The 19,917-nt window shown below is 31.0% G+C and overlaps 1 protein-coding gene across 1 annotated transcript; it reads right to left on the minus strand.

The window, feature by feature from the left end:
- Positions 1–5,313: 5,313 nt before the first annotated feature.
- LOC107441050 (astacin-like metalloprotease toxin 5) lies at positions 5,314–14,264 on the minus strand. Its single transcript, XM_087165489.1, has 6 exons — positions 14,111–14,264; positions 12,852–12,928; positions 10,666–10,741; positions 9,891–9,999; positions 6,599–6,774; positions 5,314–5,597 (listed from the first exon to the last, which is right to left on the minus strand). Exons 1-6 carry the CDS (start codon positions 14,148–14,150, stop codon positions 5,371–5,373), a joined length of 705 nt encoding a protein of 234 aa, XP_087021615.1. The 5' UTR covers positions 14,151–14,264; the 3' UTR covers positions 5,314–5,370.
- Between the last annotated feature and the right edge of the window lie 5,653 nt (positions 14,265–19,917).

Consider the following 19,917-nt stretch of genomic DNA (forward strand, 5'->3'; position numbering starts at 1 on the left):
CAGGTACTTCATTCATTGTGGACTTGAACATTACTCATTTAACATGGACATGGACGCCGGCACACAGCTCTGCACCTATGCCCCCGGAGGGGGCATCTATCAGAAAGAAAAACTGTGACCAGGAAAACAGTTACAACGGCGACATACCACGCTTCCCCCGATGTCAGTCGCTAATCACAAGCCCACCCTAGCATCTGCAACGTCGCCAGAGCTCCCGTTAGGATCCTTACATTTATTATTTATTAATTACTATATAATTATATAGAGATACAGATATGAATTATTTATAATTGTATTTTTATTATTTATTTATAATGATATTTTTATTATTTATTTATCATTATATTTATTAGTATAATTATTACAGGAGCCGAAACAAACAAGAATGTTAGTGCGAAGGATTATTATGCGTATCAGTTGATGAATAGACGCGGTCAGGACAACATCATTCTACGATATCGTGAGCTTTGTCAACAATTCATGGTCGACATGTACGTGAAGATAGAGAGTGAACGACTACGATTTGCGATATAATCAACAACAGCTGCGTGCTGAAGAATACATTCACTTGCGAGACGCTATTGTCAGCAGCGCCGATGCCGCCGAAATTGGTAACTCGGTCATTCTACCATCATCCTATATAGGCAGTCCACGTCATATGCAAGAATATATCCAGGATGCTCTGGCTTACGTGCGCGAGTACGGACGACCGTGTTTGTTTATCACGTTCACGTGTAATCCTAAATGGCCAGAGATTACATCATTGCTTTTTCCCGGCCAAAATGCAATACATCGTCATGACATTACAGCACGTGTATTCAGACAAAAGTTAAAGTCTTTAATAAGTTTCATTACGAAATTACAAGTATTTGGTCCTACACGTTGCTGGATGTATTCGGTTGAATGGCAAAAGAGGGGATTACCTCATGCGCACATTTTGATTTGGTTAATCAACAAAATACGTCCTGAAGAAATCGATAGTGTAATTTCTGCGGAAATTCCAAATCCGTCTACTGATCAATTGCTGTTTGATATTGTTACAGTTAACATGATTCATGGCCCATGCGGCAATTTTAATCGTTTATCGCCGTGTATGGCAAATGGAAAAGGTTTCCTAAAAATTTCACTAACGATACGATCACAAATGTTGACGGATATCCAATATATCGTCGAAGAAATTCCGATAATGGCGGACAATTGTTTATTAAAAATATCAGCAACATCGACATTGACATTGACAATCGTTGGGTCGTGCCTTATTCACCTCTACTGAGCAAAACATTCCAAGCTCATATTAATGTAGAGTTTTGTAGTTCAGTGAAGAGCATCAAATATATTTGCAAGTATGTGAATAAAGGCAGTGATATGGCAGTATTTCGAGTTGAAAATACCAATGTGACTGCCCCTCCAGTGAATAACAACGATGAAATAACGCTGTACCAAATTGGCCGGTACATCAGCTCCAATGAAGCAGTTTGGCGTATCTTTGGTTTCCCAATTCATGAACGGGATCCAACAGTTATTCATTTAGCCGTCCATCTTGAAAACGGTCATCGCGTATATTTCACGAACGAGACAGCGATTGACAGAGCTATAAATCCACCAAAAACTACACTCACCGAATTTTTTGAATTGTGTAATCGTGCTGATGCTTTTGGTGCTTTTGCACGGACATTACTTTACTCAGAAGTACCACACTATTTCATATGGTCTGAAACAAAAAAATGGATACCCCGCAAGCAAGGCACACCGGCTGAAGCATGTCCCGGTTTATTCAAATCAAACGCCTTGGGGAGAGTATTTACAGTCAATCCAAGGCAGACTGAGTGCTTTTATCTTCGACTGTTGTTGGTTAATGTCACCGGCTCATTGTCATTTCGCGATATACGTAAAGTCGATGGGCATCAGCATCCAACGTATAAAGATGCATGCCTTGCACTCGGCTTGCTGGAAGATGACAACCAGTTGGAATGTATGCTTGCTGAAGCAGCATTGAACTGTACTGCTAAGCAAATTCTTGTCATATTCGCTATAGTATTAACTACATGTTTCCCGGGCAGAATAGAAACTTTATGGGATAATCACAAAGATTCGATGACTGATGATATACTGTATCACCATCGCACACGTTGTAACGATCTAACGATAGCATTCAGCGATGCTATGTACAATGAAGCACTGATTGCTATTGAGGATCTTTACATTACTATTGCCAACTTGCCTCTCAGTCATTTCGGTATGCTTTCGCCAAATCGAAGTGCATCTGATTTTTTAAACAATGACATGAATCGTGAACTTCATTACAATACAGTAGAAATGGCAGCTATTGTGACTCGCAATGTTCCACTGATGAATGAGGAACAAAGGAACATATATGACCGCATTATGCTCGCAGTTTCGGCAGGTCAAGGTGGATTTTTTTTTTGGAAGCACCAGGTGGAACTGGCAAAACATTTATTATTTCGCTAATTCTTGCTGAAATACGATCAAATAATGGCATCGCGTTGGCCGTTGCATCATCTGGCATTGCGGCAACTTTATTGGATGGAGGCAGAACAGCTCATTCAGTATTTAAGCTGCCACTAAATATTCAAAACAACCCGGACGCAGCGTGCAGCATAAAAAAGCAATCGTCTATGGCCACAGTGTTGAAACACTGTAAAATTATCATCTGGGATGAATGCACAATGGCACACAAACATTCGCTTGAGGCGTTGAATAGGACATTGAAAGATATAAAGAACAATGACAAATTATTTTATTTGGCGGCACTCTGCTACTCCTTTCAGGTGATTTCAGGCAAACACTTCCCGTCATTCCGCGTTCAACGTACGCTGATGAGATCAATGCTTGCTTGAAATCATCTCCACTGTGGTATAATGTTGAAAAAGTTCAACTCACAGTAAATATGCGAGTCCAAATGCTTCAGGATCCATCTGCTGAAACATTCTCAAAACAATTGCTAGATATCGGTGATGGAAAAGTTACCAAGGATGAGACAGGATGCATAAAATTACCGGAGGATTTCTGCACAATCATTGATTCAAAAGATGCTCTCATTAACCTTATATTTCCCGATTTACACACGCAATACATTAATCATGAGTGGCTTGCAGAAAGGGCGATTTTAGCAGCAAAAAATGTGGACGTCAACGAATTGAATCTGAAAATACAACAGTTATTGCCAGGTAACATGGTGACATAAAAATCCGTTGATGCAGTTTGCGATCCTATGGAAGCTGCATATTTTCCAACAGAGTTTTTAAATTCATTGGATTTACCAGGCATGCCACCGCATAATTTAGTACTTAAAGTTGGATCTCCTGTTATTTTGCTTCGTAATTTGAACCCACCACAGCTGAGCAACGGCACGCGATTGGTCGTTAAAAAATTAATGAACAACGTTATCGAAGTCATTATTTTAAATGGAAAATTCCGGGGTGAAAGTGTATTACTTCCACGAATCCCTATTATACCCACAGATGTGCCAATTCAATTTAAACGCATTCAATTCCCCATTAGATTGGCATTTGCAATGACTATTAATAAATCTCAAGGCCAAACAATGTCTGTTTGTGGCTTAGATTTGAGCACACCATGTTTTTCACACGGACAATTATACGTGGCATGCTCTCGAGTGGGTAAACCATCCAGTTTATTTGTGTTAGCAAAAGACGGAATGATAAAAAATATTGTACACTCCATTGCACTAAGAGATTAATACTGTTTACTAATATTTTCAGAATTAGTTGTATATATAATTTATAAAAAAAAGTTACAATAAATTTAAAAAATTATTATTTGGTGTGTTGTTATTTTCACCTTCCGTCATCGTTCACAGCGCTCCATGCCACTGCCACTCACATACCACATACGCACACACTTACAATAAATAAGATATATTTTCATACTCAAGAACTAAATCATATGGCATAACAACGTTTGCCGGGTCAGCTAGTATATATATATATATATATATATATATATATATATATATATATATATATATATATATATATATATATATATATATATATATATATATATATATATATATATATATATATATATATATATATATATATATATATATATATATATATATATATATATATATATATATATATATATATATATATATATATAATAAAAATGCTGATGTATAATATCCCCAGTGGTAGACGAGTCGCGGGTCTGAATTCTCTTGCGGTCGGGCTGTTTGTGGTAGATTTTCGTGATTTCCCTCTGCCTGTTGCACAAATGTGTGATGCATCCATCAAAAAGTTCCAGGCAAAGATTTGTTTGCCCTTGATCCAGATGTTCTTTTGTCTTCTAGTTTGGGTTTGAAATTTCAAGGCTTTGGAGTTGAGCATTGATAGTCGTAAGGTCAAAATTGGTAGGCGGTTAAACGCCTGGTTTTAAAATAAAATATACTTTAAGTTAACATTCATTTTGCATTAAGTCAATATTCATTTCGCATTGGGTCAATATAACTTCATTAAACATTTAAATTGATAAAAACTTGAGTTGAAACAAATGTCGAAATACTGTCATACAATCATAAAAATCATTCAAGCTGTAAAGATAAATTTGTTTTTAATAATCTTCATATCCCACGCTTGTATTGCTGTATGATGTTTACAATTATTCCTGTGCAGTTTTCCCAAGACATTTTAATAAAACAATTCTGTGAAACCAAATCTGCATTAAGACAATAACTTAATAAGAATTTTTAACTGAATTTTTAATTTTAGCGTAACAATCTGATTATCGTTATGATTCAACAAGGAATGCGAAGCAATCGTGGCTGTTTGAAGAAGTGGAACACCACAGTTTATCATAAAATCTGAAAGGTGTATTTTGGTGAAGAAAACTATCTTATTTTATTTTAATCTTCAATAGTGATTCACCGTTTTCTCGTTTAAGAATTGATATTTGAAACTCAATGGGGATTTAAATATTAGTTTTGCTAGCTTAAATAGCATTTTTTGAATCTTAATATGTACAAAAGCAGTTTATAAAAAGCTTTTAGTTGACAGACATTTTAGTGTGTGCAGACATTTTAGTCTTATTTTTACGAAGTGTAAGCACATTTTCGTGTTGTCATGTGAGAAGTTTTGTAATTGTAAAACAAAATTAATTGTACACACTTATTTCACGTTGCTATGTGAGATGTTTGTTCTTCGTGCAACAGAAATAATTGTACACCCATATTTCACGCTGTTATGTGATATGTTTTGTATTTGTACACACTTGTTTTACGTTATGTGAGATGTTTTATATTTGTGGAACAGAAATAGTTATTGAATCAAGTGCCATGTGAATCAGTTTATTATAATCTCCAATAGAACAACCTTTGGACAAGTTTTACTAAGAACATTCATAGAGTGTATTTATTCTGTAAATATCACTTGAACTGAGTTGATTTTTGTCATAGGGGTCAATCAGTCGAATGCCTGGTGTCTTGGCGACCATAGTCTTAGAATAGTAATCTTTGGAGAACGCTTTCTCGCCATATAACATAATTGAATCATAATCGAATTTATTGATCAACCTCTCTTGATTTGGTCTCAGCTTATCAAATTGATCTTCCATTCCTGAAAGGAATCATAACATTAATTACCAATATTATTGTAACGTTACGTTACTGTTGAACCATTATCATTTTATCTCAAGAAAGCTTGTTTTAAGATTTTAATGGCAGATTTTAATTATTTACATTGAATTAAGATTTAATGTAAATAATTTTAATGCCTGTAAAAGTTCCATAAATCAAGGAGACACGTTTACCATACCAACATCAAATAAAGGAGTTTAGTAATAACGTCTTACGTGCTTTAAGGATTCTTCAACACGTATATTATTGGAGTTGCTTTGAAGTAGGATATTATTACTTGATTTAGAAAAATTGAGTAAACCGTAGTGTTAAATTTTCTGTCGCGTGATTTTCTTTTTCATATTAAGTAAATGGAAATTATTTTCTGTCATCTACTGTATTCAAGATGGTACCGTATTTCATGGGAATTGTTTAAAAATATTTTGTTTCATCAAATGACTACTCCCTTTCTTTACCAAGTTAAATTTTGGAACATATTTTTAATCCTAATCCATCGAAAATAGAGAATTGTGCTTGAGTTTTTAATTTTAAATAACGTCATTTCGATAACAATTTTTTCTCTCATTTATTGATGGTGACCCTTAATTCTCTTACTATTTTTTAATTCGCTTTTTACATGAATTCGAAGCCAGCATATAAATTAGAAATCGTGATTAGGGAAAACCCATAAGAGTATTCTATTTACCAGTATGTAAATTTTTTTTTATAAATTTGAAAAACTAATTTTTTTACAAATTTAATTTAAATTAATAAATTAAGTAAAAATTAATTTTTATAAATTTTAAAAATATTTTTTTAATTTATGAATAAAAAAATTTTTTATATGAAAAATTTATGATTTATATAAAAATAAATCGATTAACTATAAGTTCCTATTACTTTAAATATTGTTTCACATCGCTTTTCTCAATGCATATTTTTAAGTGGGTAAAATGTAAGCTTTTCTGTTGATGCATTACGCAGAATTTTATCGTTACTTACCAGTCATTATGTTTTCCCAAAGAATGGTGATGTAATCGTCCCTGTCAGATCTACACTGTTCATGATCGAATCCTATAGCGTGGGTCAACTCATGAATAACAGTTCCCAATGGCTCACAGCCATCCCCTAAGGATACTGGTTGCATGCCACCCGTTCGACCCCAATGAGAATAACACCTGTTATCACGAAAAATAACACATTATGAAAATATCAGTGTTAAGATTTCATTAAAACATATATTATATTCCTTATAATATATGTCATATATTAATTACAAAATATGTCATATATTCATTACAATATATGCCATATACAGTAGAACGCGATTTTATTTCTCTTTTGAGCAATATTATATTGTTCATCCCAGAAATCAAGAACAATTATTTACTTCCATGTTTTATGATTGAAAAAATAAGTAGCCTTAAATATTTCTTTTGTTTGTTTTGAAAAACTTTTTTCGATTCATTAAAGTACATTGCAAATTTTTTTAATCAATTAAGGGACACTTGTTTTTGGTAAAAAATATTTATGATTACCCCTTCTTTTACATGATGAGAGAAAGTTCCCTCATGACTAATCTGAGATTTCTTTGCTAATAAAAGCAATAATGAGGTTTTGTTTTCCTTGCAATTTAAATTGAATACCCCAAATATTATTCCCCAAACCATGAAATTTACATCACTATGCATTAGAGAAATTTACATCACTATGCAGTTGTTTCACTTCTAATGTATGAAGAAAATATTTTTTACTATATGTTTATTTTATATTACTTTTGTAGAGAAATTTAGAAGAGAGGGTCATTGAAGATTATTTGGACCAGTTAGCAGGCGGTAGGCTATCAGAAGATGGTCAAGAAAATTCTGATGTCGAGTACAGCGATGCAGATGGAATTAGATGATTGTTGCAAGAGGAGAATTGTTTTAAAATTATCATAAGGAATAAAATTGATACAATTACATTTTTTGCTTATTTTGTATTAAGCTTAACTTGCAAATTTGTATGAGGATGGATATTTCCATGATACGTTTTTTAAATACGATTGTTTTCACGCACCGACCGGCCTGTGTAGGAGTTAGAGAACTGTCCTTGCACCAGAAAGGTTCTGGGTTCGAATCCCGGGCAAGGCATGGATGTTCTTTCCTTCTTTGTACTATCTGTCCTTACTGTCGGAGCAAGTTTTTTCACACAAAAAGGGAAAAATCATCCAAAAAAGGGTTATGACTGTTAATAGCCTGAGTGAAGCAAATTGTATTAACATACTTTAGGATATTGCAGAATATTTACAAAACTAGCAATTTTAACTCTAAATAAGAACTAAAATTAAGCTCTTACTAAACTCTAAATTCAGTAGCTTGACAAGCAAAGAAGAGGCAAGATCTACTGTGTCCATCTCCGTTTTCTTTCATAAGGTTTAAAAACAATTTTTATCCTTGTATCCCTGCTATTATTTTTTGTATCTTTTTTTATTGTAAGCTTAACGAACTGTTTCGAGAACGTTTTGAAAACATAAATAACGAAGAAAAGTGATCTTAAATTATTTTACATAATTCCTTAGGATGCTCAAGTATAATTTGTTTTGTATTTTATAAATGAAGTGGAAAATAAATAGTTCAAATAAGTAGGTGACTGTTATATTAAAACTGCAGAACTTTGATCTATAATATAGCCTGGAATTCCAAAGATGCCCGAAGACTTGGATAATGAATTAAAAATAACAGAGATGAAAATGGAAGGTTTTCTGCTAAGGGATATAGTGAATTTATCATAATCTAGGTCACAAAGTTACCAAGTGACGACACACTGTTAGAAATTTCTCGAAGAAATCGTTAAATAGCAGTTTTTTTGTTATTTTACAACATTCAATCAGAACAATTAAATAACCGTAAACAAAATCGTATTCAAATTGTTAACTGGAAGAAAAATCATTCGTTAATTAATTTCACCTAATATGGTTAAATAACCAAAGTTCTATCCGTGCATACTGGATCTTCAGCCAAAGAGAATCAAGTGAGCATACTTCGAAACCTGGAAGTTAGGCCATCACATAAGGAATAGGAATTCATCTTTTTATTTTTCGTCCTTGGATGCCTAATAATTTAAAAGTGTGTGGTAAACACGTTATAAAGCTACTTAGTTTCCTGTAGCTAGGTACATAGTTTGCCCGAGGAGGCTAATTTGTCAGTCTCATGTGCGAGTGACCGGCAGTTCAAAACTCAGCTTTGACACGGCAATATTTTCTTAATATACAGGGTTATTCATAATTCCCTCCGACCGCAAACGACATTTTTCTTTACTACAACTGCCTTCAGTGGTACATGTTACTGCTATCTACCGGCAACTGCTTAAATTAAAACTTGAATACTTTTGGAATAATTTCATATGTTCTTTTTTGCCATATTCGTCTTCGTTTTTTTACTATAACGCTTCGAAACGCCGGATGGAATTATGAATAACCCTGTATATATATATATATATATATATATATATATATATATATATATATATATATATATATATATATATATATATATATATATATATATATATATATATATATATATATATATATATATATATATATATATATATATATATATATATATATATATATATATATATATATATATATATATATATATATGATTGTTTCGATTGATTGTTTCGCAATAATTGTCTTTTCTTGGCTGAAAACAGTTTTTCGACGAAAGTTAAAATTATTCACCTAACATGTATATACTAAAAGGAATTCTGTTTGCTTAAGCTTGTGCCTCTACTTCCCACGTCCAAACATTACTATCTATTAGTATTATAAGCAATTAGATCTCTTGGTGAACAGAAGTGATTTTTCGAAGTAATCATTTTTTAAAATAACATTTATATTCTTACAACGTTATATTGTTCAAAAAAATTTGATGAGTTCACAATCATAATTTAATATTTTCTCCAATAATAGCAGTACTGGAAAAGAACTTTAAATTACGGATACAAAAATATTTAAAGGAAAACAATACCTTTACGACTTCTGTTAATTTTATGCTGATGACAACCAAAACAATATTGAAATGAATGAGGAAAAACTGGATCCACTCATATTTAAATGGTAAGTTTAGTTGCAACATTTTAGCAAGCAGCATTATTAGAAATTATTACTTTTTCCCACACATGCGTTCTTAATTTTAATTGGCTGTTTTGTGCGTCACTATCTGCAAGTGTTCTGTGATTGGCTATTCGTCATCATTTCACTCTCTTCTCATATTACATAAAGATATATATAAATTTCTATTCTTACCCTTGTCCTGAAAATATTCTTATGTAGTCAGTTTCTGTAGTTTGCTCTTTGAATTTTATGCAAGTTTTACTTGATATATGCCTCATTCCTCTTAAAGCACTCCCCCTATCTAAATAAGATATCATATTATTAAAAGAAGTATTGTCAATGAATCTAGGTATTTTATTAACATTTGATGTTAGTTATTGCTGTTTTTACTGTTATGATAGTACTGTTATGTGCTGTGGACCACATTTAACATCATAAACAAAATTTACATGAAAAATTGTTTTGAAAATATTTAAGTAATTTAAAAATTCTTATTTTTTCGAAGCTTAAATATCAATATTTTTTGAATAAAAACTAGTTTTGAACTTACTGGAACTGCCCTTTTTTTCTTCTCCAGAACTGGCAATTATGTTTAATTAATTATTAAAATGATTAATTATTAGTTATTTTATTAAAATTAAATAAAATTTAATTTTTTAATTAATTAGAATGGAAAGATAGAAAAATAGCTCTCTGTTCATAAAAGAAAAAAGTAAGATTTATATTAATTTTATTCCGTATTTAAGATGGCTAATTTGTTGGATATTGTGTATTGACAAGTGTAGGAAAATGGTTCAGAAATTTTATTTTTCTTAAATATTTAAATTTCATACAAATTATTCGCCTAAAAGCTCTGATTTGCTTAAGTGCTTTGATTTTAAAATCGGAGTAATTTAAAGAATAGTTTTAATAAATGTTTTTTATAATAAATACGAACTTTATACCTGATTATTTACAAAATACTAACTTGCACTGGGATCTAATCTATACGGAATAACACCATTTGGCCACAATAAGGATTTGTGATTCACGGCATTTCTGTCCTAGAAGTAAAAAAAAAGATAAATATTTTTAATTAACAAGACACTACGAAATGAAAAATGCTTTAAATTTGGAAAAGAAAATTGTATGATATGTACGATAGCAAGTCGGGTAGCCAGTGGGGTGGTCGAGAGGCCAGCGTGCTCGACTCTGGATTCGAATCCTTCTCAGGACATGGATGTTTCCCTCTGCTTGTTGTGTGAATGTGGCCCACCTTATGAATAGGAGTGTGGCGTGGACCTCCTCCTTGACTTAGGCTCTCAGGTGCCCACAGGGAAAAATCATCTTTTATTTCCTAACAAACTCTAACTGATCCTAAATTATAGCTTTTCCACTCCGATATCAGAATTTTCAGACAATTTTCAGCACCATCTTCACAAATCAGAAAATTTATTCGACCAAAATGCAATCAGGTGGAAGACTAATACTGTATGAATTACACTATACCAAACTTATAATTGAATTTGCAAATAGTAGATATGAATTTGCAAAATCTGAATTTGAATTTACACAATATGAATTTGCATAATATGAATTTACACAATATGAATTTGCAAATAATAGATATGAATCAAATAGAAAAATGTAAGTATGAAAGTTTAATTTGAAACTATACAATAGTGCTTAAAAGAGAGACGGAATAAAATTATAGTTATAGCACTTAAAAAACTAAAAAAAAGTTCAAGATTTATACAATAAAAGTCTCTAAGATATAGCACTCCAAATATAATATTTTCAAACTATTATTCTAAACTTTTGACTTGAACAAACAATAGCTATATTTGCACCATACTCAGTTGTAAGTTAAGAAAAGGCTATTGCGGTATAGAACTTAAGTTGTCATCCGCGACTATAGTTCTGCTTTATTTCTTTATCAAATTATGTTTTCAAAACAATTTAAAAGCTTATAAAAGTTAAACTCATTGAACAGAAATTTAATTCGTGCTACCTTTCACGATATATATCACAGAATAATTAAAAATAGGTTATAGTTTCGAAGTCGTAGAGGAATCCTAGACTTGACGACATATTTCGATAACTATGGAAATTATTGGTTCTTGAAAAAGAAACAAATATATGACGTTGCAAAAGCATTGGAAAAATGGCGTGTTTTAGTGTGAGATCAGGAATTTTTACTTTTGTTTCACAGTAGAGGTAAATCGTCTTAAGAACAATATTTATTATTCTTTCATCAGTTTTTTTTAAATGCGAATAGAAAAACGTATATTTGTTACGAATTTTAGATGTAATTTTTATTAATTCTTATTACTTGTTAATTGATTATTATATTTTTCTTTTTTTCATTTCTCCCACTTTAAGAATGCAAACAAGAAGAAGGCTGTGCAGTGTCGTTTCAAGAGTTGACGATGTTGGTATTCGTTCGCGCTGGGAGCTTGGCATCATTTTAGCGTTACATTTAGATACAAACAGTTTCTCTACATAGGGATAATGGTTTTTTCTTAGCTTGCAACAGAGTACTGTAAACATTTGTTAATTAAAAATCTGCACAAAAATTAATGATTTTTTAAATTTAATTTGAATTGTACACAATTATCTTAGATTCAAAACTGGAAGAGGAAAAGCAATTTAAAATTTATGTGAAAAATTTAAAATAAATAAATAACTGACTGAATAAATAATCAAATAAATAAATAAATGAATGAATAAATAATCAAATATTTCCCCCTTCAAAAACTTTAATTAAGTTTTAACCTCTTATGGATATATTTTAGTGAATAAAATTGTATGAGGCAAAGGCCATAGTCAAAACTTATCTCCCAAACTTAAGTTTCTGCAACTGCGTTACATTATCAAAACACTTACTACCCGCAAGCTGCACCAGTCCGACGAATTGTTTTGGGTGCCAGATCTCAAAAGGGGCAGAGATAATTCTTTACAGTTCATCAAAGAGGATAGGAGAGAAAATCATTACTCTTTCATTTGATCCCTATTTTATTCGGCAATATCTTTAACTTTAAAGAAACGGGCATTGTTTTGTTAGCAGTTTATTATTATTATTTTGAAATATGAGATTAAAAAAATAATCTGCAGACTGTGCAACAATCTGTAACGCCCGCTGTAGTGTTGGAAGGCGTCTGTTACGGAGCTTACCTCTATACTGTCCATTCCAGCGATGTCCCCTTGAAATAGGTCTGGATTTTCCATTGGATTCCTCTGTCTTCGGGCCCCTGAAATAAATTTATAACTCAAATCCTATTCTAACACATTAACGACAAAAAAATCATCGAATTAAATTTATACATCAATTGCAAAAGTACAAATATACAGGGTCTTTCGTAAACACCGTTGTTAATATACATTTTTAGAATCCTTCTCAAACGTATAGACAAAAAAAATGTATGCATTGCGAAAAATAAGTTTTTTCAATGTGAAACCAGTTCCAGAAAGGGTTTAAGCACGGAAAAAGTAAAAATGTTATCAAATTCCGAAGTGTTTGATTTAGAGGTGAAACTTTCTATTAATTGCCCTTTTTAGCTTCCTCGTATTTTCACATGTAATCAAGCATGTTTTGACGTTTTTAATCCTGACATACTCAGAAGTGATTTGCCAGATTATGAAAGAGTTTTTTTTCCTTTTTAATGATTAATTTGAGACTTCCAATTTTTAAGATACTTTTCTTCATTTTTTTGACAGGATTTTAAGAATAAATATTAAGAGACGTGATTATGGAACACCTTATATGCACAAGATGCAAACATAACACATGACTATTTGATACATAGATGTAGGCCTAGGCGGGGAAAGTAAACATTTTTATGTATTTGTTCTTAAAGCATTCTTCTTTTGTTTATATTTGCATTTGGAAATCAAAAAAATGTTATACTTGTAAACAAAATAAAATAATTTAATATACTTTCTATTTTCGAGATGTTTGATTTTCAGATGATGTTGTATTAAAGATATTGAATGTTGATTCAAGATGTTGCATTTTCAGAAGGTAGGATAACACCATAGAAACATTTTCTAAACTTAATGAAATTAATATATTTGTGAGACATTAAAGTATTTCTAAAAAACGAATGGAAATTTTCATCTGGGTAAACTGCATCAAAGTCTGTAGAAAAATACCAAATGAGTATGCATAAAAAGGATAATTGTTAATTGTATTTCGTAAATATCAATTATCATTCTTTAATAAAATTTATTTAATTAATTTAATATTTGAAAAATGCATTATGAATAATTAACTATTTGTCAATAAATACATTCATGAAATATTTGATCTTGTAATATCTTTATTTTGCAATTATTATTTAGAGTGAGATACATTAAGAACAGTAGAAAAAGAAAAAAGAATGTATATTTTTTTAAAGGCTCGAAAGAATAAAATTAAGTTGATTATTACTTACATACTAAACAGAAAAGAGATATTAACACATAAATTTGCATTGTGACCTAAAATAGCGCAGCAACCCTATGTTCAATGCAAGGTGACAACCACTGGAATAAGATACTTTAGATTTTATTTAATCTTAAAAATGCGCGAGAAAACTTCAGCTGTTGAAATTGTATGAAAACTGTCATATGTTGATTAGTGAATGTTTCTGAAATCATTTTACTTCTCTTAACTTTTCACTTTTTTAATGATAGGAAAAGAAATTAGTTTACTAGTACAATCTCCGCTCTTAATTTTCGAAATTATAATAAATAATCTCCATGATCGGGTGTGGAGTACGTAAAATTAAAAGGAGTAACTTCTCAAATATAAATTTCCTGTGCTAAAACTTTTATTAGATTTTTTTTTATTTTACGACCGGCTTTAAACAACTTACCCATTTTTGGGTTTACGACTATCAATGCCCAATTCGTCATTCTTGTAATTTTGCTCAACCCGGAAGACAGGAATACACCTGGATCAAACATTGATGATAACAACCCTTCGTGGAGGATTTTTTGAAGTAATTAACCCACAATTACGTTACATGGATACGTTACACATGAATTCGCACCCGGCTTGCGCCTACCACAGTGCTGACGTAAAATATCTTCAGTGGTAGACGAATCATGGGATAGAGTCCCCTTGTCGTCAGGCTAACCGAGGAAATTTTCCCTTTGCAAGTAAAGCAAATCTGGGTTAGTTTCACCATAAAGTCCTCCACGAAGGCAAATTTCACCAAATTCTTCAAGATTCAGGAGTTCCTTTGTCTTTCGGATTGGATTCAAAATTACAAGGCTATGGAGTTGAACATTGGTAATCGTACACCCCAAAAAAATTGGGTCGGCTGTTTAACGACTGTTATAAAATATAAAAATTGAGGAAAAGCATAATTTTAGCCAGATTTTACAGCGGTTTCATATATTTCATATATATCCCACAACGTTGAATTTCCCTCCTCAATTGAACTAACTTTTATCATAATTGTAATTTAACTATTTTCATATGCTTACAATACTAGTTTTCAAATTAAATGTATTGATTCATCGATTATGTACAGGTTATAACAATAGAATAACCTGATTTTAAATATTTATAATTTCGCAGCTATTACACACATGAATACATAAAATAAAATAAAAATATATTCAGCTATTTATTCAGTTAAAAATTAGAATTTCTTCTTCCTTTTATACACTACAAACATCTAATCTGTAATCAAGTTCGTCCATATGTTTTGTAGTTTCATACTACTGATGGTACTTAATTTTTATTTCAGCATGTTTAGTAATGAATAAATTTACTGTACATTTTTGGAATCTTTTAAAAAATTACACTAATTGGGCTAACAATTTGAAAATTAAGCGAGAGGGAAACAAAAACGTTACAGAAATCTTTTGAATTGCAAGTAAGGGATGTGAGATGAAAAATATATCAAAGTCAGTCTGATTGCCTATTGAAGCTTGGTGGAGTTAAAAATAATTCCTTTTCTTTTCCTTCTTGTTACCTCCAAGAATCAAACAGGGTAATAATGTAGGGTAGCTTTCCTTAATAGGGTTCGTTTGGCTTGCCTTTTTTTCTCTTGAATATTATTTGGCAATCCCTAATGTGTACATTTCAACCTTATTATTTTTTTTCTTTGCAATGATTTAAAAAATATAAGTAGCTAACAAAGTCATTCCCTAAAACCCTTTGTATTTTAGTTAATTTTATAGTATAATCATTATTAGTATATTTTTTTAAATAAATAGAATAAGCAAAATTGATCAGTAATAAAAGTTCAAAATGTCATTTAAGCAATATTTTTTGGTTGTTAAAACACGTACAAATTATTTATAATTTTTTATTTAAAGAAGCTTCTGTAACGCGACAAGCAATTTCATTTCTATTTAAAACTTGAAATATCGACTTCGGTTTTCAAATAATATATTTTATTAATTTCATTTTTATTTATTTCCAATGCCGAAAGCCAGATTTAAAATAAACACTTCTTTTTAAGCATAGAGAAGATACCTAAGCAAAATTAAAGCAACAAGTACAATCAAATAAAAATGATCAATTAGTGAAACACAGAAGAAAAAAAGTTAAGTCGTAAATCTGGATGAAAGTTTTCTAGCCTCCCAATAACTGGTGTTGATAAATCCTTCCTTCAAATCCAGACAAAGAAGGAAGTGGTCCACAATCAGCACTTTTTTGATACAGCATCGGTAGCAAGTATGGCTATTGACGATTTTCAATAGATGAAGATGAGCATAGAAGAAATCGTGCATAGTAGAAAATATTCCTTCTGTAACAGTTTAAGTTTAGTGTTCAGTTACAGTTTAAGTTTCGTGTTATAAAGTTGTGAAATTAGCTTCAAAAGTGCCTCTGCAGTATTAAAATTCCATCACATATTAATCTAAAACGATGCTAGTACATTTTTATAGTTACAGTTTTCAAATAAAGTACAGCTCAATTCCAAAGTTCTTGCCATTGTAGCTGCGTCGATTTTGTTTAAAATGTGAGTGGGAAGCGAGATGAAACAGATATTAAATTATTGTTAACATGCTCTGTTCTCTAACCAATACAGAGAATAACTCTATTAAAAGACTATATCCTATAGTTGTGATATAAGTTCAGAAATGTTTACATAACTGAATATATAAGTTGTTTTGTAAATCGAAAGTATCATTGATATAAGGACAGGTTTGAAAAGGTCGAAACCTGTAGGATTGATGGAGTAAACAATGAGGAGTTAATCAAGAATTATTAAATTTTTTTTTAAAGACATTCAATTGTCATTATGTAATCAAACTGATTTTAAAGTTTCCACGCCTGTCTTCTTGTATAGTGATTTCTTAAACTTTGATTGAAGTTTTTCATTGCTTAAATATTAATTCAATAATATTGTCAGAAGAATTAAAAAAACTAAATAATGATTATGTCAATTGTCATCTGTACATCTATACATAATAATAAACGCGGCTGTGTGTGTGTCTGTAATCACAATATATCGCCCCAGAAGCCTCGCCCAGGCACGAAACTCGGCACATAATTGTGTTTTGACATAATGAAGAAGTATTTTCTTTCTTTTTCAAAAATTTGGATTAGTTTTTTAGTTATCAGTCATTTTGTAAGAAAATCTGTGCTTTTTCGTTTTCAAAGAGCCATATTCAAAAAACTATTAAAAAATGCATATACTTTTCTCCACTCTTATAAATGTATGCTAATGCGAACCTTACAATTGAAATATTAATTTTCGACAACTTAAACCAATAATATATGAAGGAATTAATAATTTAATTGTAAGGTTCGCATTAGTTTACATTTATCAAAGTGGAGAAAAGTTTAACTTTTGTATTAAAAATGTGGCAACATATTCGATACGTAAATAGAACGCTTCGCTTTGATATATTTGTCGCTGTTCATAATAGTTATAATAAGTTTTTCTTCTTCTTTCCACGCTCTATTTTTTTTTCTTAAGCGAAGACGATAATTTTTGTAGCGATATAGAAATAGAAATTGATACCATAAAAAATTATATAGAAATAGAAATTGATGCCATATAAAATTAATTCCTTTTCGTGTTCTTTTCATGTATTTAGCATTTTAGTTTTTTTTTCTTAAGCGTTGTAGCTATATAATATATAAAATAGAAATTTAAGACAAAATTGCAGGACAGGAACACTTTAAATGTTCACTGATCTTCAGATTTCCTGCTATGTTTTAAAAAACTTTATTTGTGAAAACCTTTAGCGTGGCGGACAGCTGACCGCCTTAGGCGGCTAGTTATGTAATAAAACTGTTTTTCAAGTTTCCACGCCTGTCTACTTGTATAGTGATTCCTTAAGGCCTGTTCAGACGATCCAAGTTCTTGGACGAAGACTGATTGATATTGATGGAAACTTGTTTTGCTTTGAGCTTGGATAGTGTAAACGATCATCCAAGTACTTGGTCCAAGTCTTTGGACGATAGTAGAGCATGTTCTGCTTTCCATCCAAGTTTTTTCTCCCTTAACCAATCAGCATCTTAGGTTTTGTGGCGTCAACAAGCAGGCATCAGATTATATCATTTTGTTATCTGTTTTCATACATTTTAGTCCAAATAAATTGATTTTTTACTGATTTTTGTGCTATTATGAATTTATTTAGTTATTTCAAACTTATGTAAGTATTATTTTTTATGTTAAATATGAACAATGCGCATGCTCTAGTTTTTCGTCTGACCAATCAGTGACATTCAAGATCTTGGATAGTGTCAACGAATCCATCCAATTTCTTGGACAGAGAAATTCCTCCAATTTCTCAGATTCAAGAACTTGGACCTGTGCAACCTTAAAACTTTGATTGTGTTTATGTTTTTCCTTGGTTAAATATTAATTCAATAATATTGACTGAAAGAGTTAAAAAAATTAAATAATGATTTTCAAATATTTGAAAAATATTGCACCAATGAGATCGTTAACGCTAGATGTTTGGTTTTTAATGACGTTTAAGCGCTCTCAGAAATCCAGGCCTATACCTGCATTTTAATACGAATCTAATATAATTAAACTTTAACTGTATATTTATGTCTTTAGAGTGACGTAACGTCTTAGACTTATGGTACCTCTGCTTTGTTATTTCTATCATTATACTCCGTTGCAAGTGAAGACCATTGCGATATAGGATTTAAGTAATCATCCGTGTTCCGTTTTATTTCGTTATCAAATCATACAAATACGTTTTCAAAACAATATAAAAGTTAGAAACGTCAGATAGAAATTTAATTTATGCTATCTTTTTTGAAAAAAAAAACTTTTTTTTCTTTTCGCAAATTGTTACAGACAATAAAAGCATTTTTGAAAATATAGTCCCCAGAGAGTTCTTTCTTAGCTATCTTGGAATTTTGGCTAAATTTTTTATCGTTCTAAACTAAATTTATATGTTTTATAATTTTGGATAAGAAATTTAATACTTTTGTTAGTTTTATACTTCTTTTTAACAATTTTTTAAAAAATATAATTTAAAATAAAATTGAAATTCACGTAATTTTAAACAAGTAACGTTACATTAACAAAGATATTTATTCACCTTATTCATGACGGAAAATCTCTCTATTTTTAGCTGAAGGCAGTACAATAAAAGCCATTCATAACTTCCTAGCTACTATTATGTCATATGAGGTCTGCAAGACTTCCGTTTTGACTTGTTTTTGCTTATTTTTTAGGATACTGGGTAAATTAAAAATCTAAAAGTAGGCACGCAATGTATAATACTAAATCACCTTTTCAAACAATTCTGATATTTGGATTTTTTGGTGTACTTTTGTCATAAAAATGAGTTAAAAGGCGAGAAATATAACTGGCATTCAATGATTTTAATTGGGTGGCAGCTTTGTAATTTCAATGTTTTAAAAGACGTTGCAGAGTGGAGTTTATTATTTTTTTTTTACATAAGTGCATTTTTGAGAAAATAAATGAAGGTGATTAGGTGACATGTTTATAATTTCTCTCATTCGCCTACTTCTTTGACGGTGAAATTTCGTTGGGAAGAAAGATACTTTTTGAACAACGTGGAAATACAACGCAATTTACTGTGGATGAAATAAGTTTTGGGAAAACATTTGAGAGCAGGTATATTAAAGTAGTGTCTGTTAAACGGAAACCAAGATGCTTCGGTGAAAACAACTTAAGAGATAAATGCTTTTTAAAAAAAAAAATAAAAGCTAACAAGGAAAATAGAACCAAACCTGACCAAGATATCAGCTATAAGACCAATATTTGAAAAACAAAAAAGGGCACAGCCTGTACACTAAGAAAAG

This window comes from Parasteatoda tepidariorum, chromosome 6 (genome assembly GCF_982258835.1).
Source record: "Parasteatoda tepidariorum strain Cologne lab strain chromosome 6, Ptep-v5.0, whole genome shotgun sequence".
In the NCBI taxonomy this organism is placed as follows: Eukaryota; Metazoa; Arthropoda; class Arachnida; order Araneae; family Theridiidae; genus Parasteatoda; species Parasteatoda tepidariorum.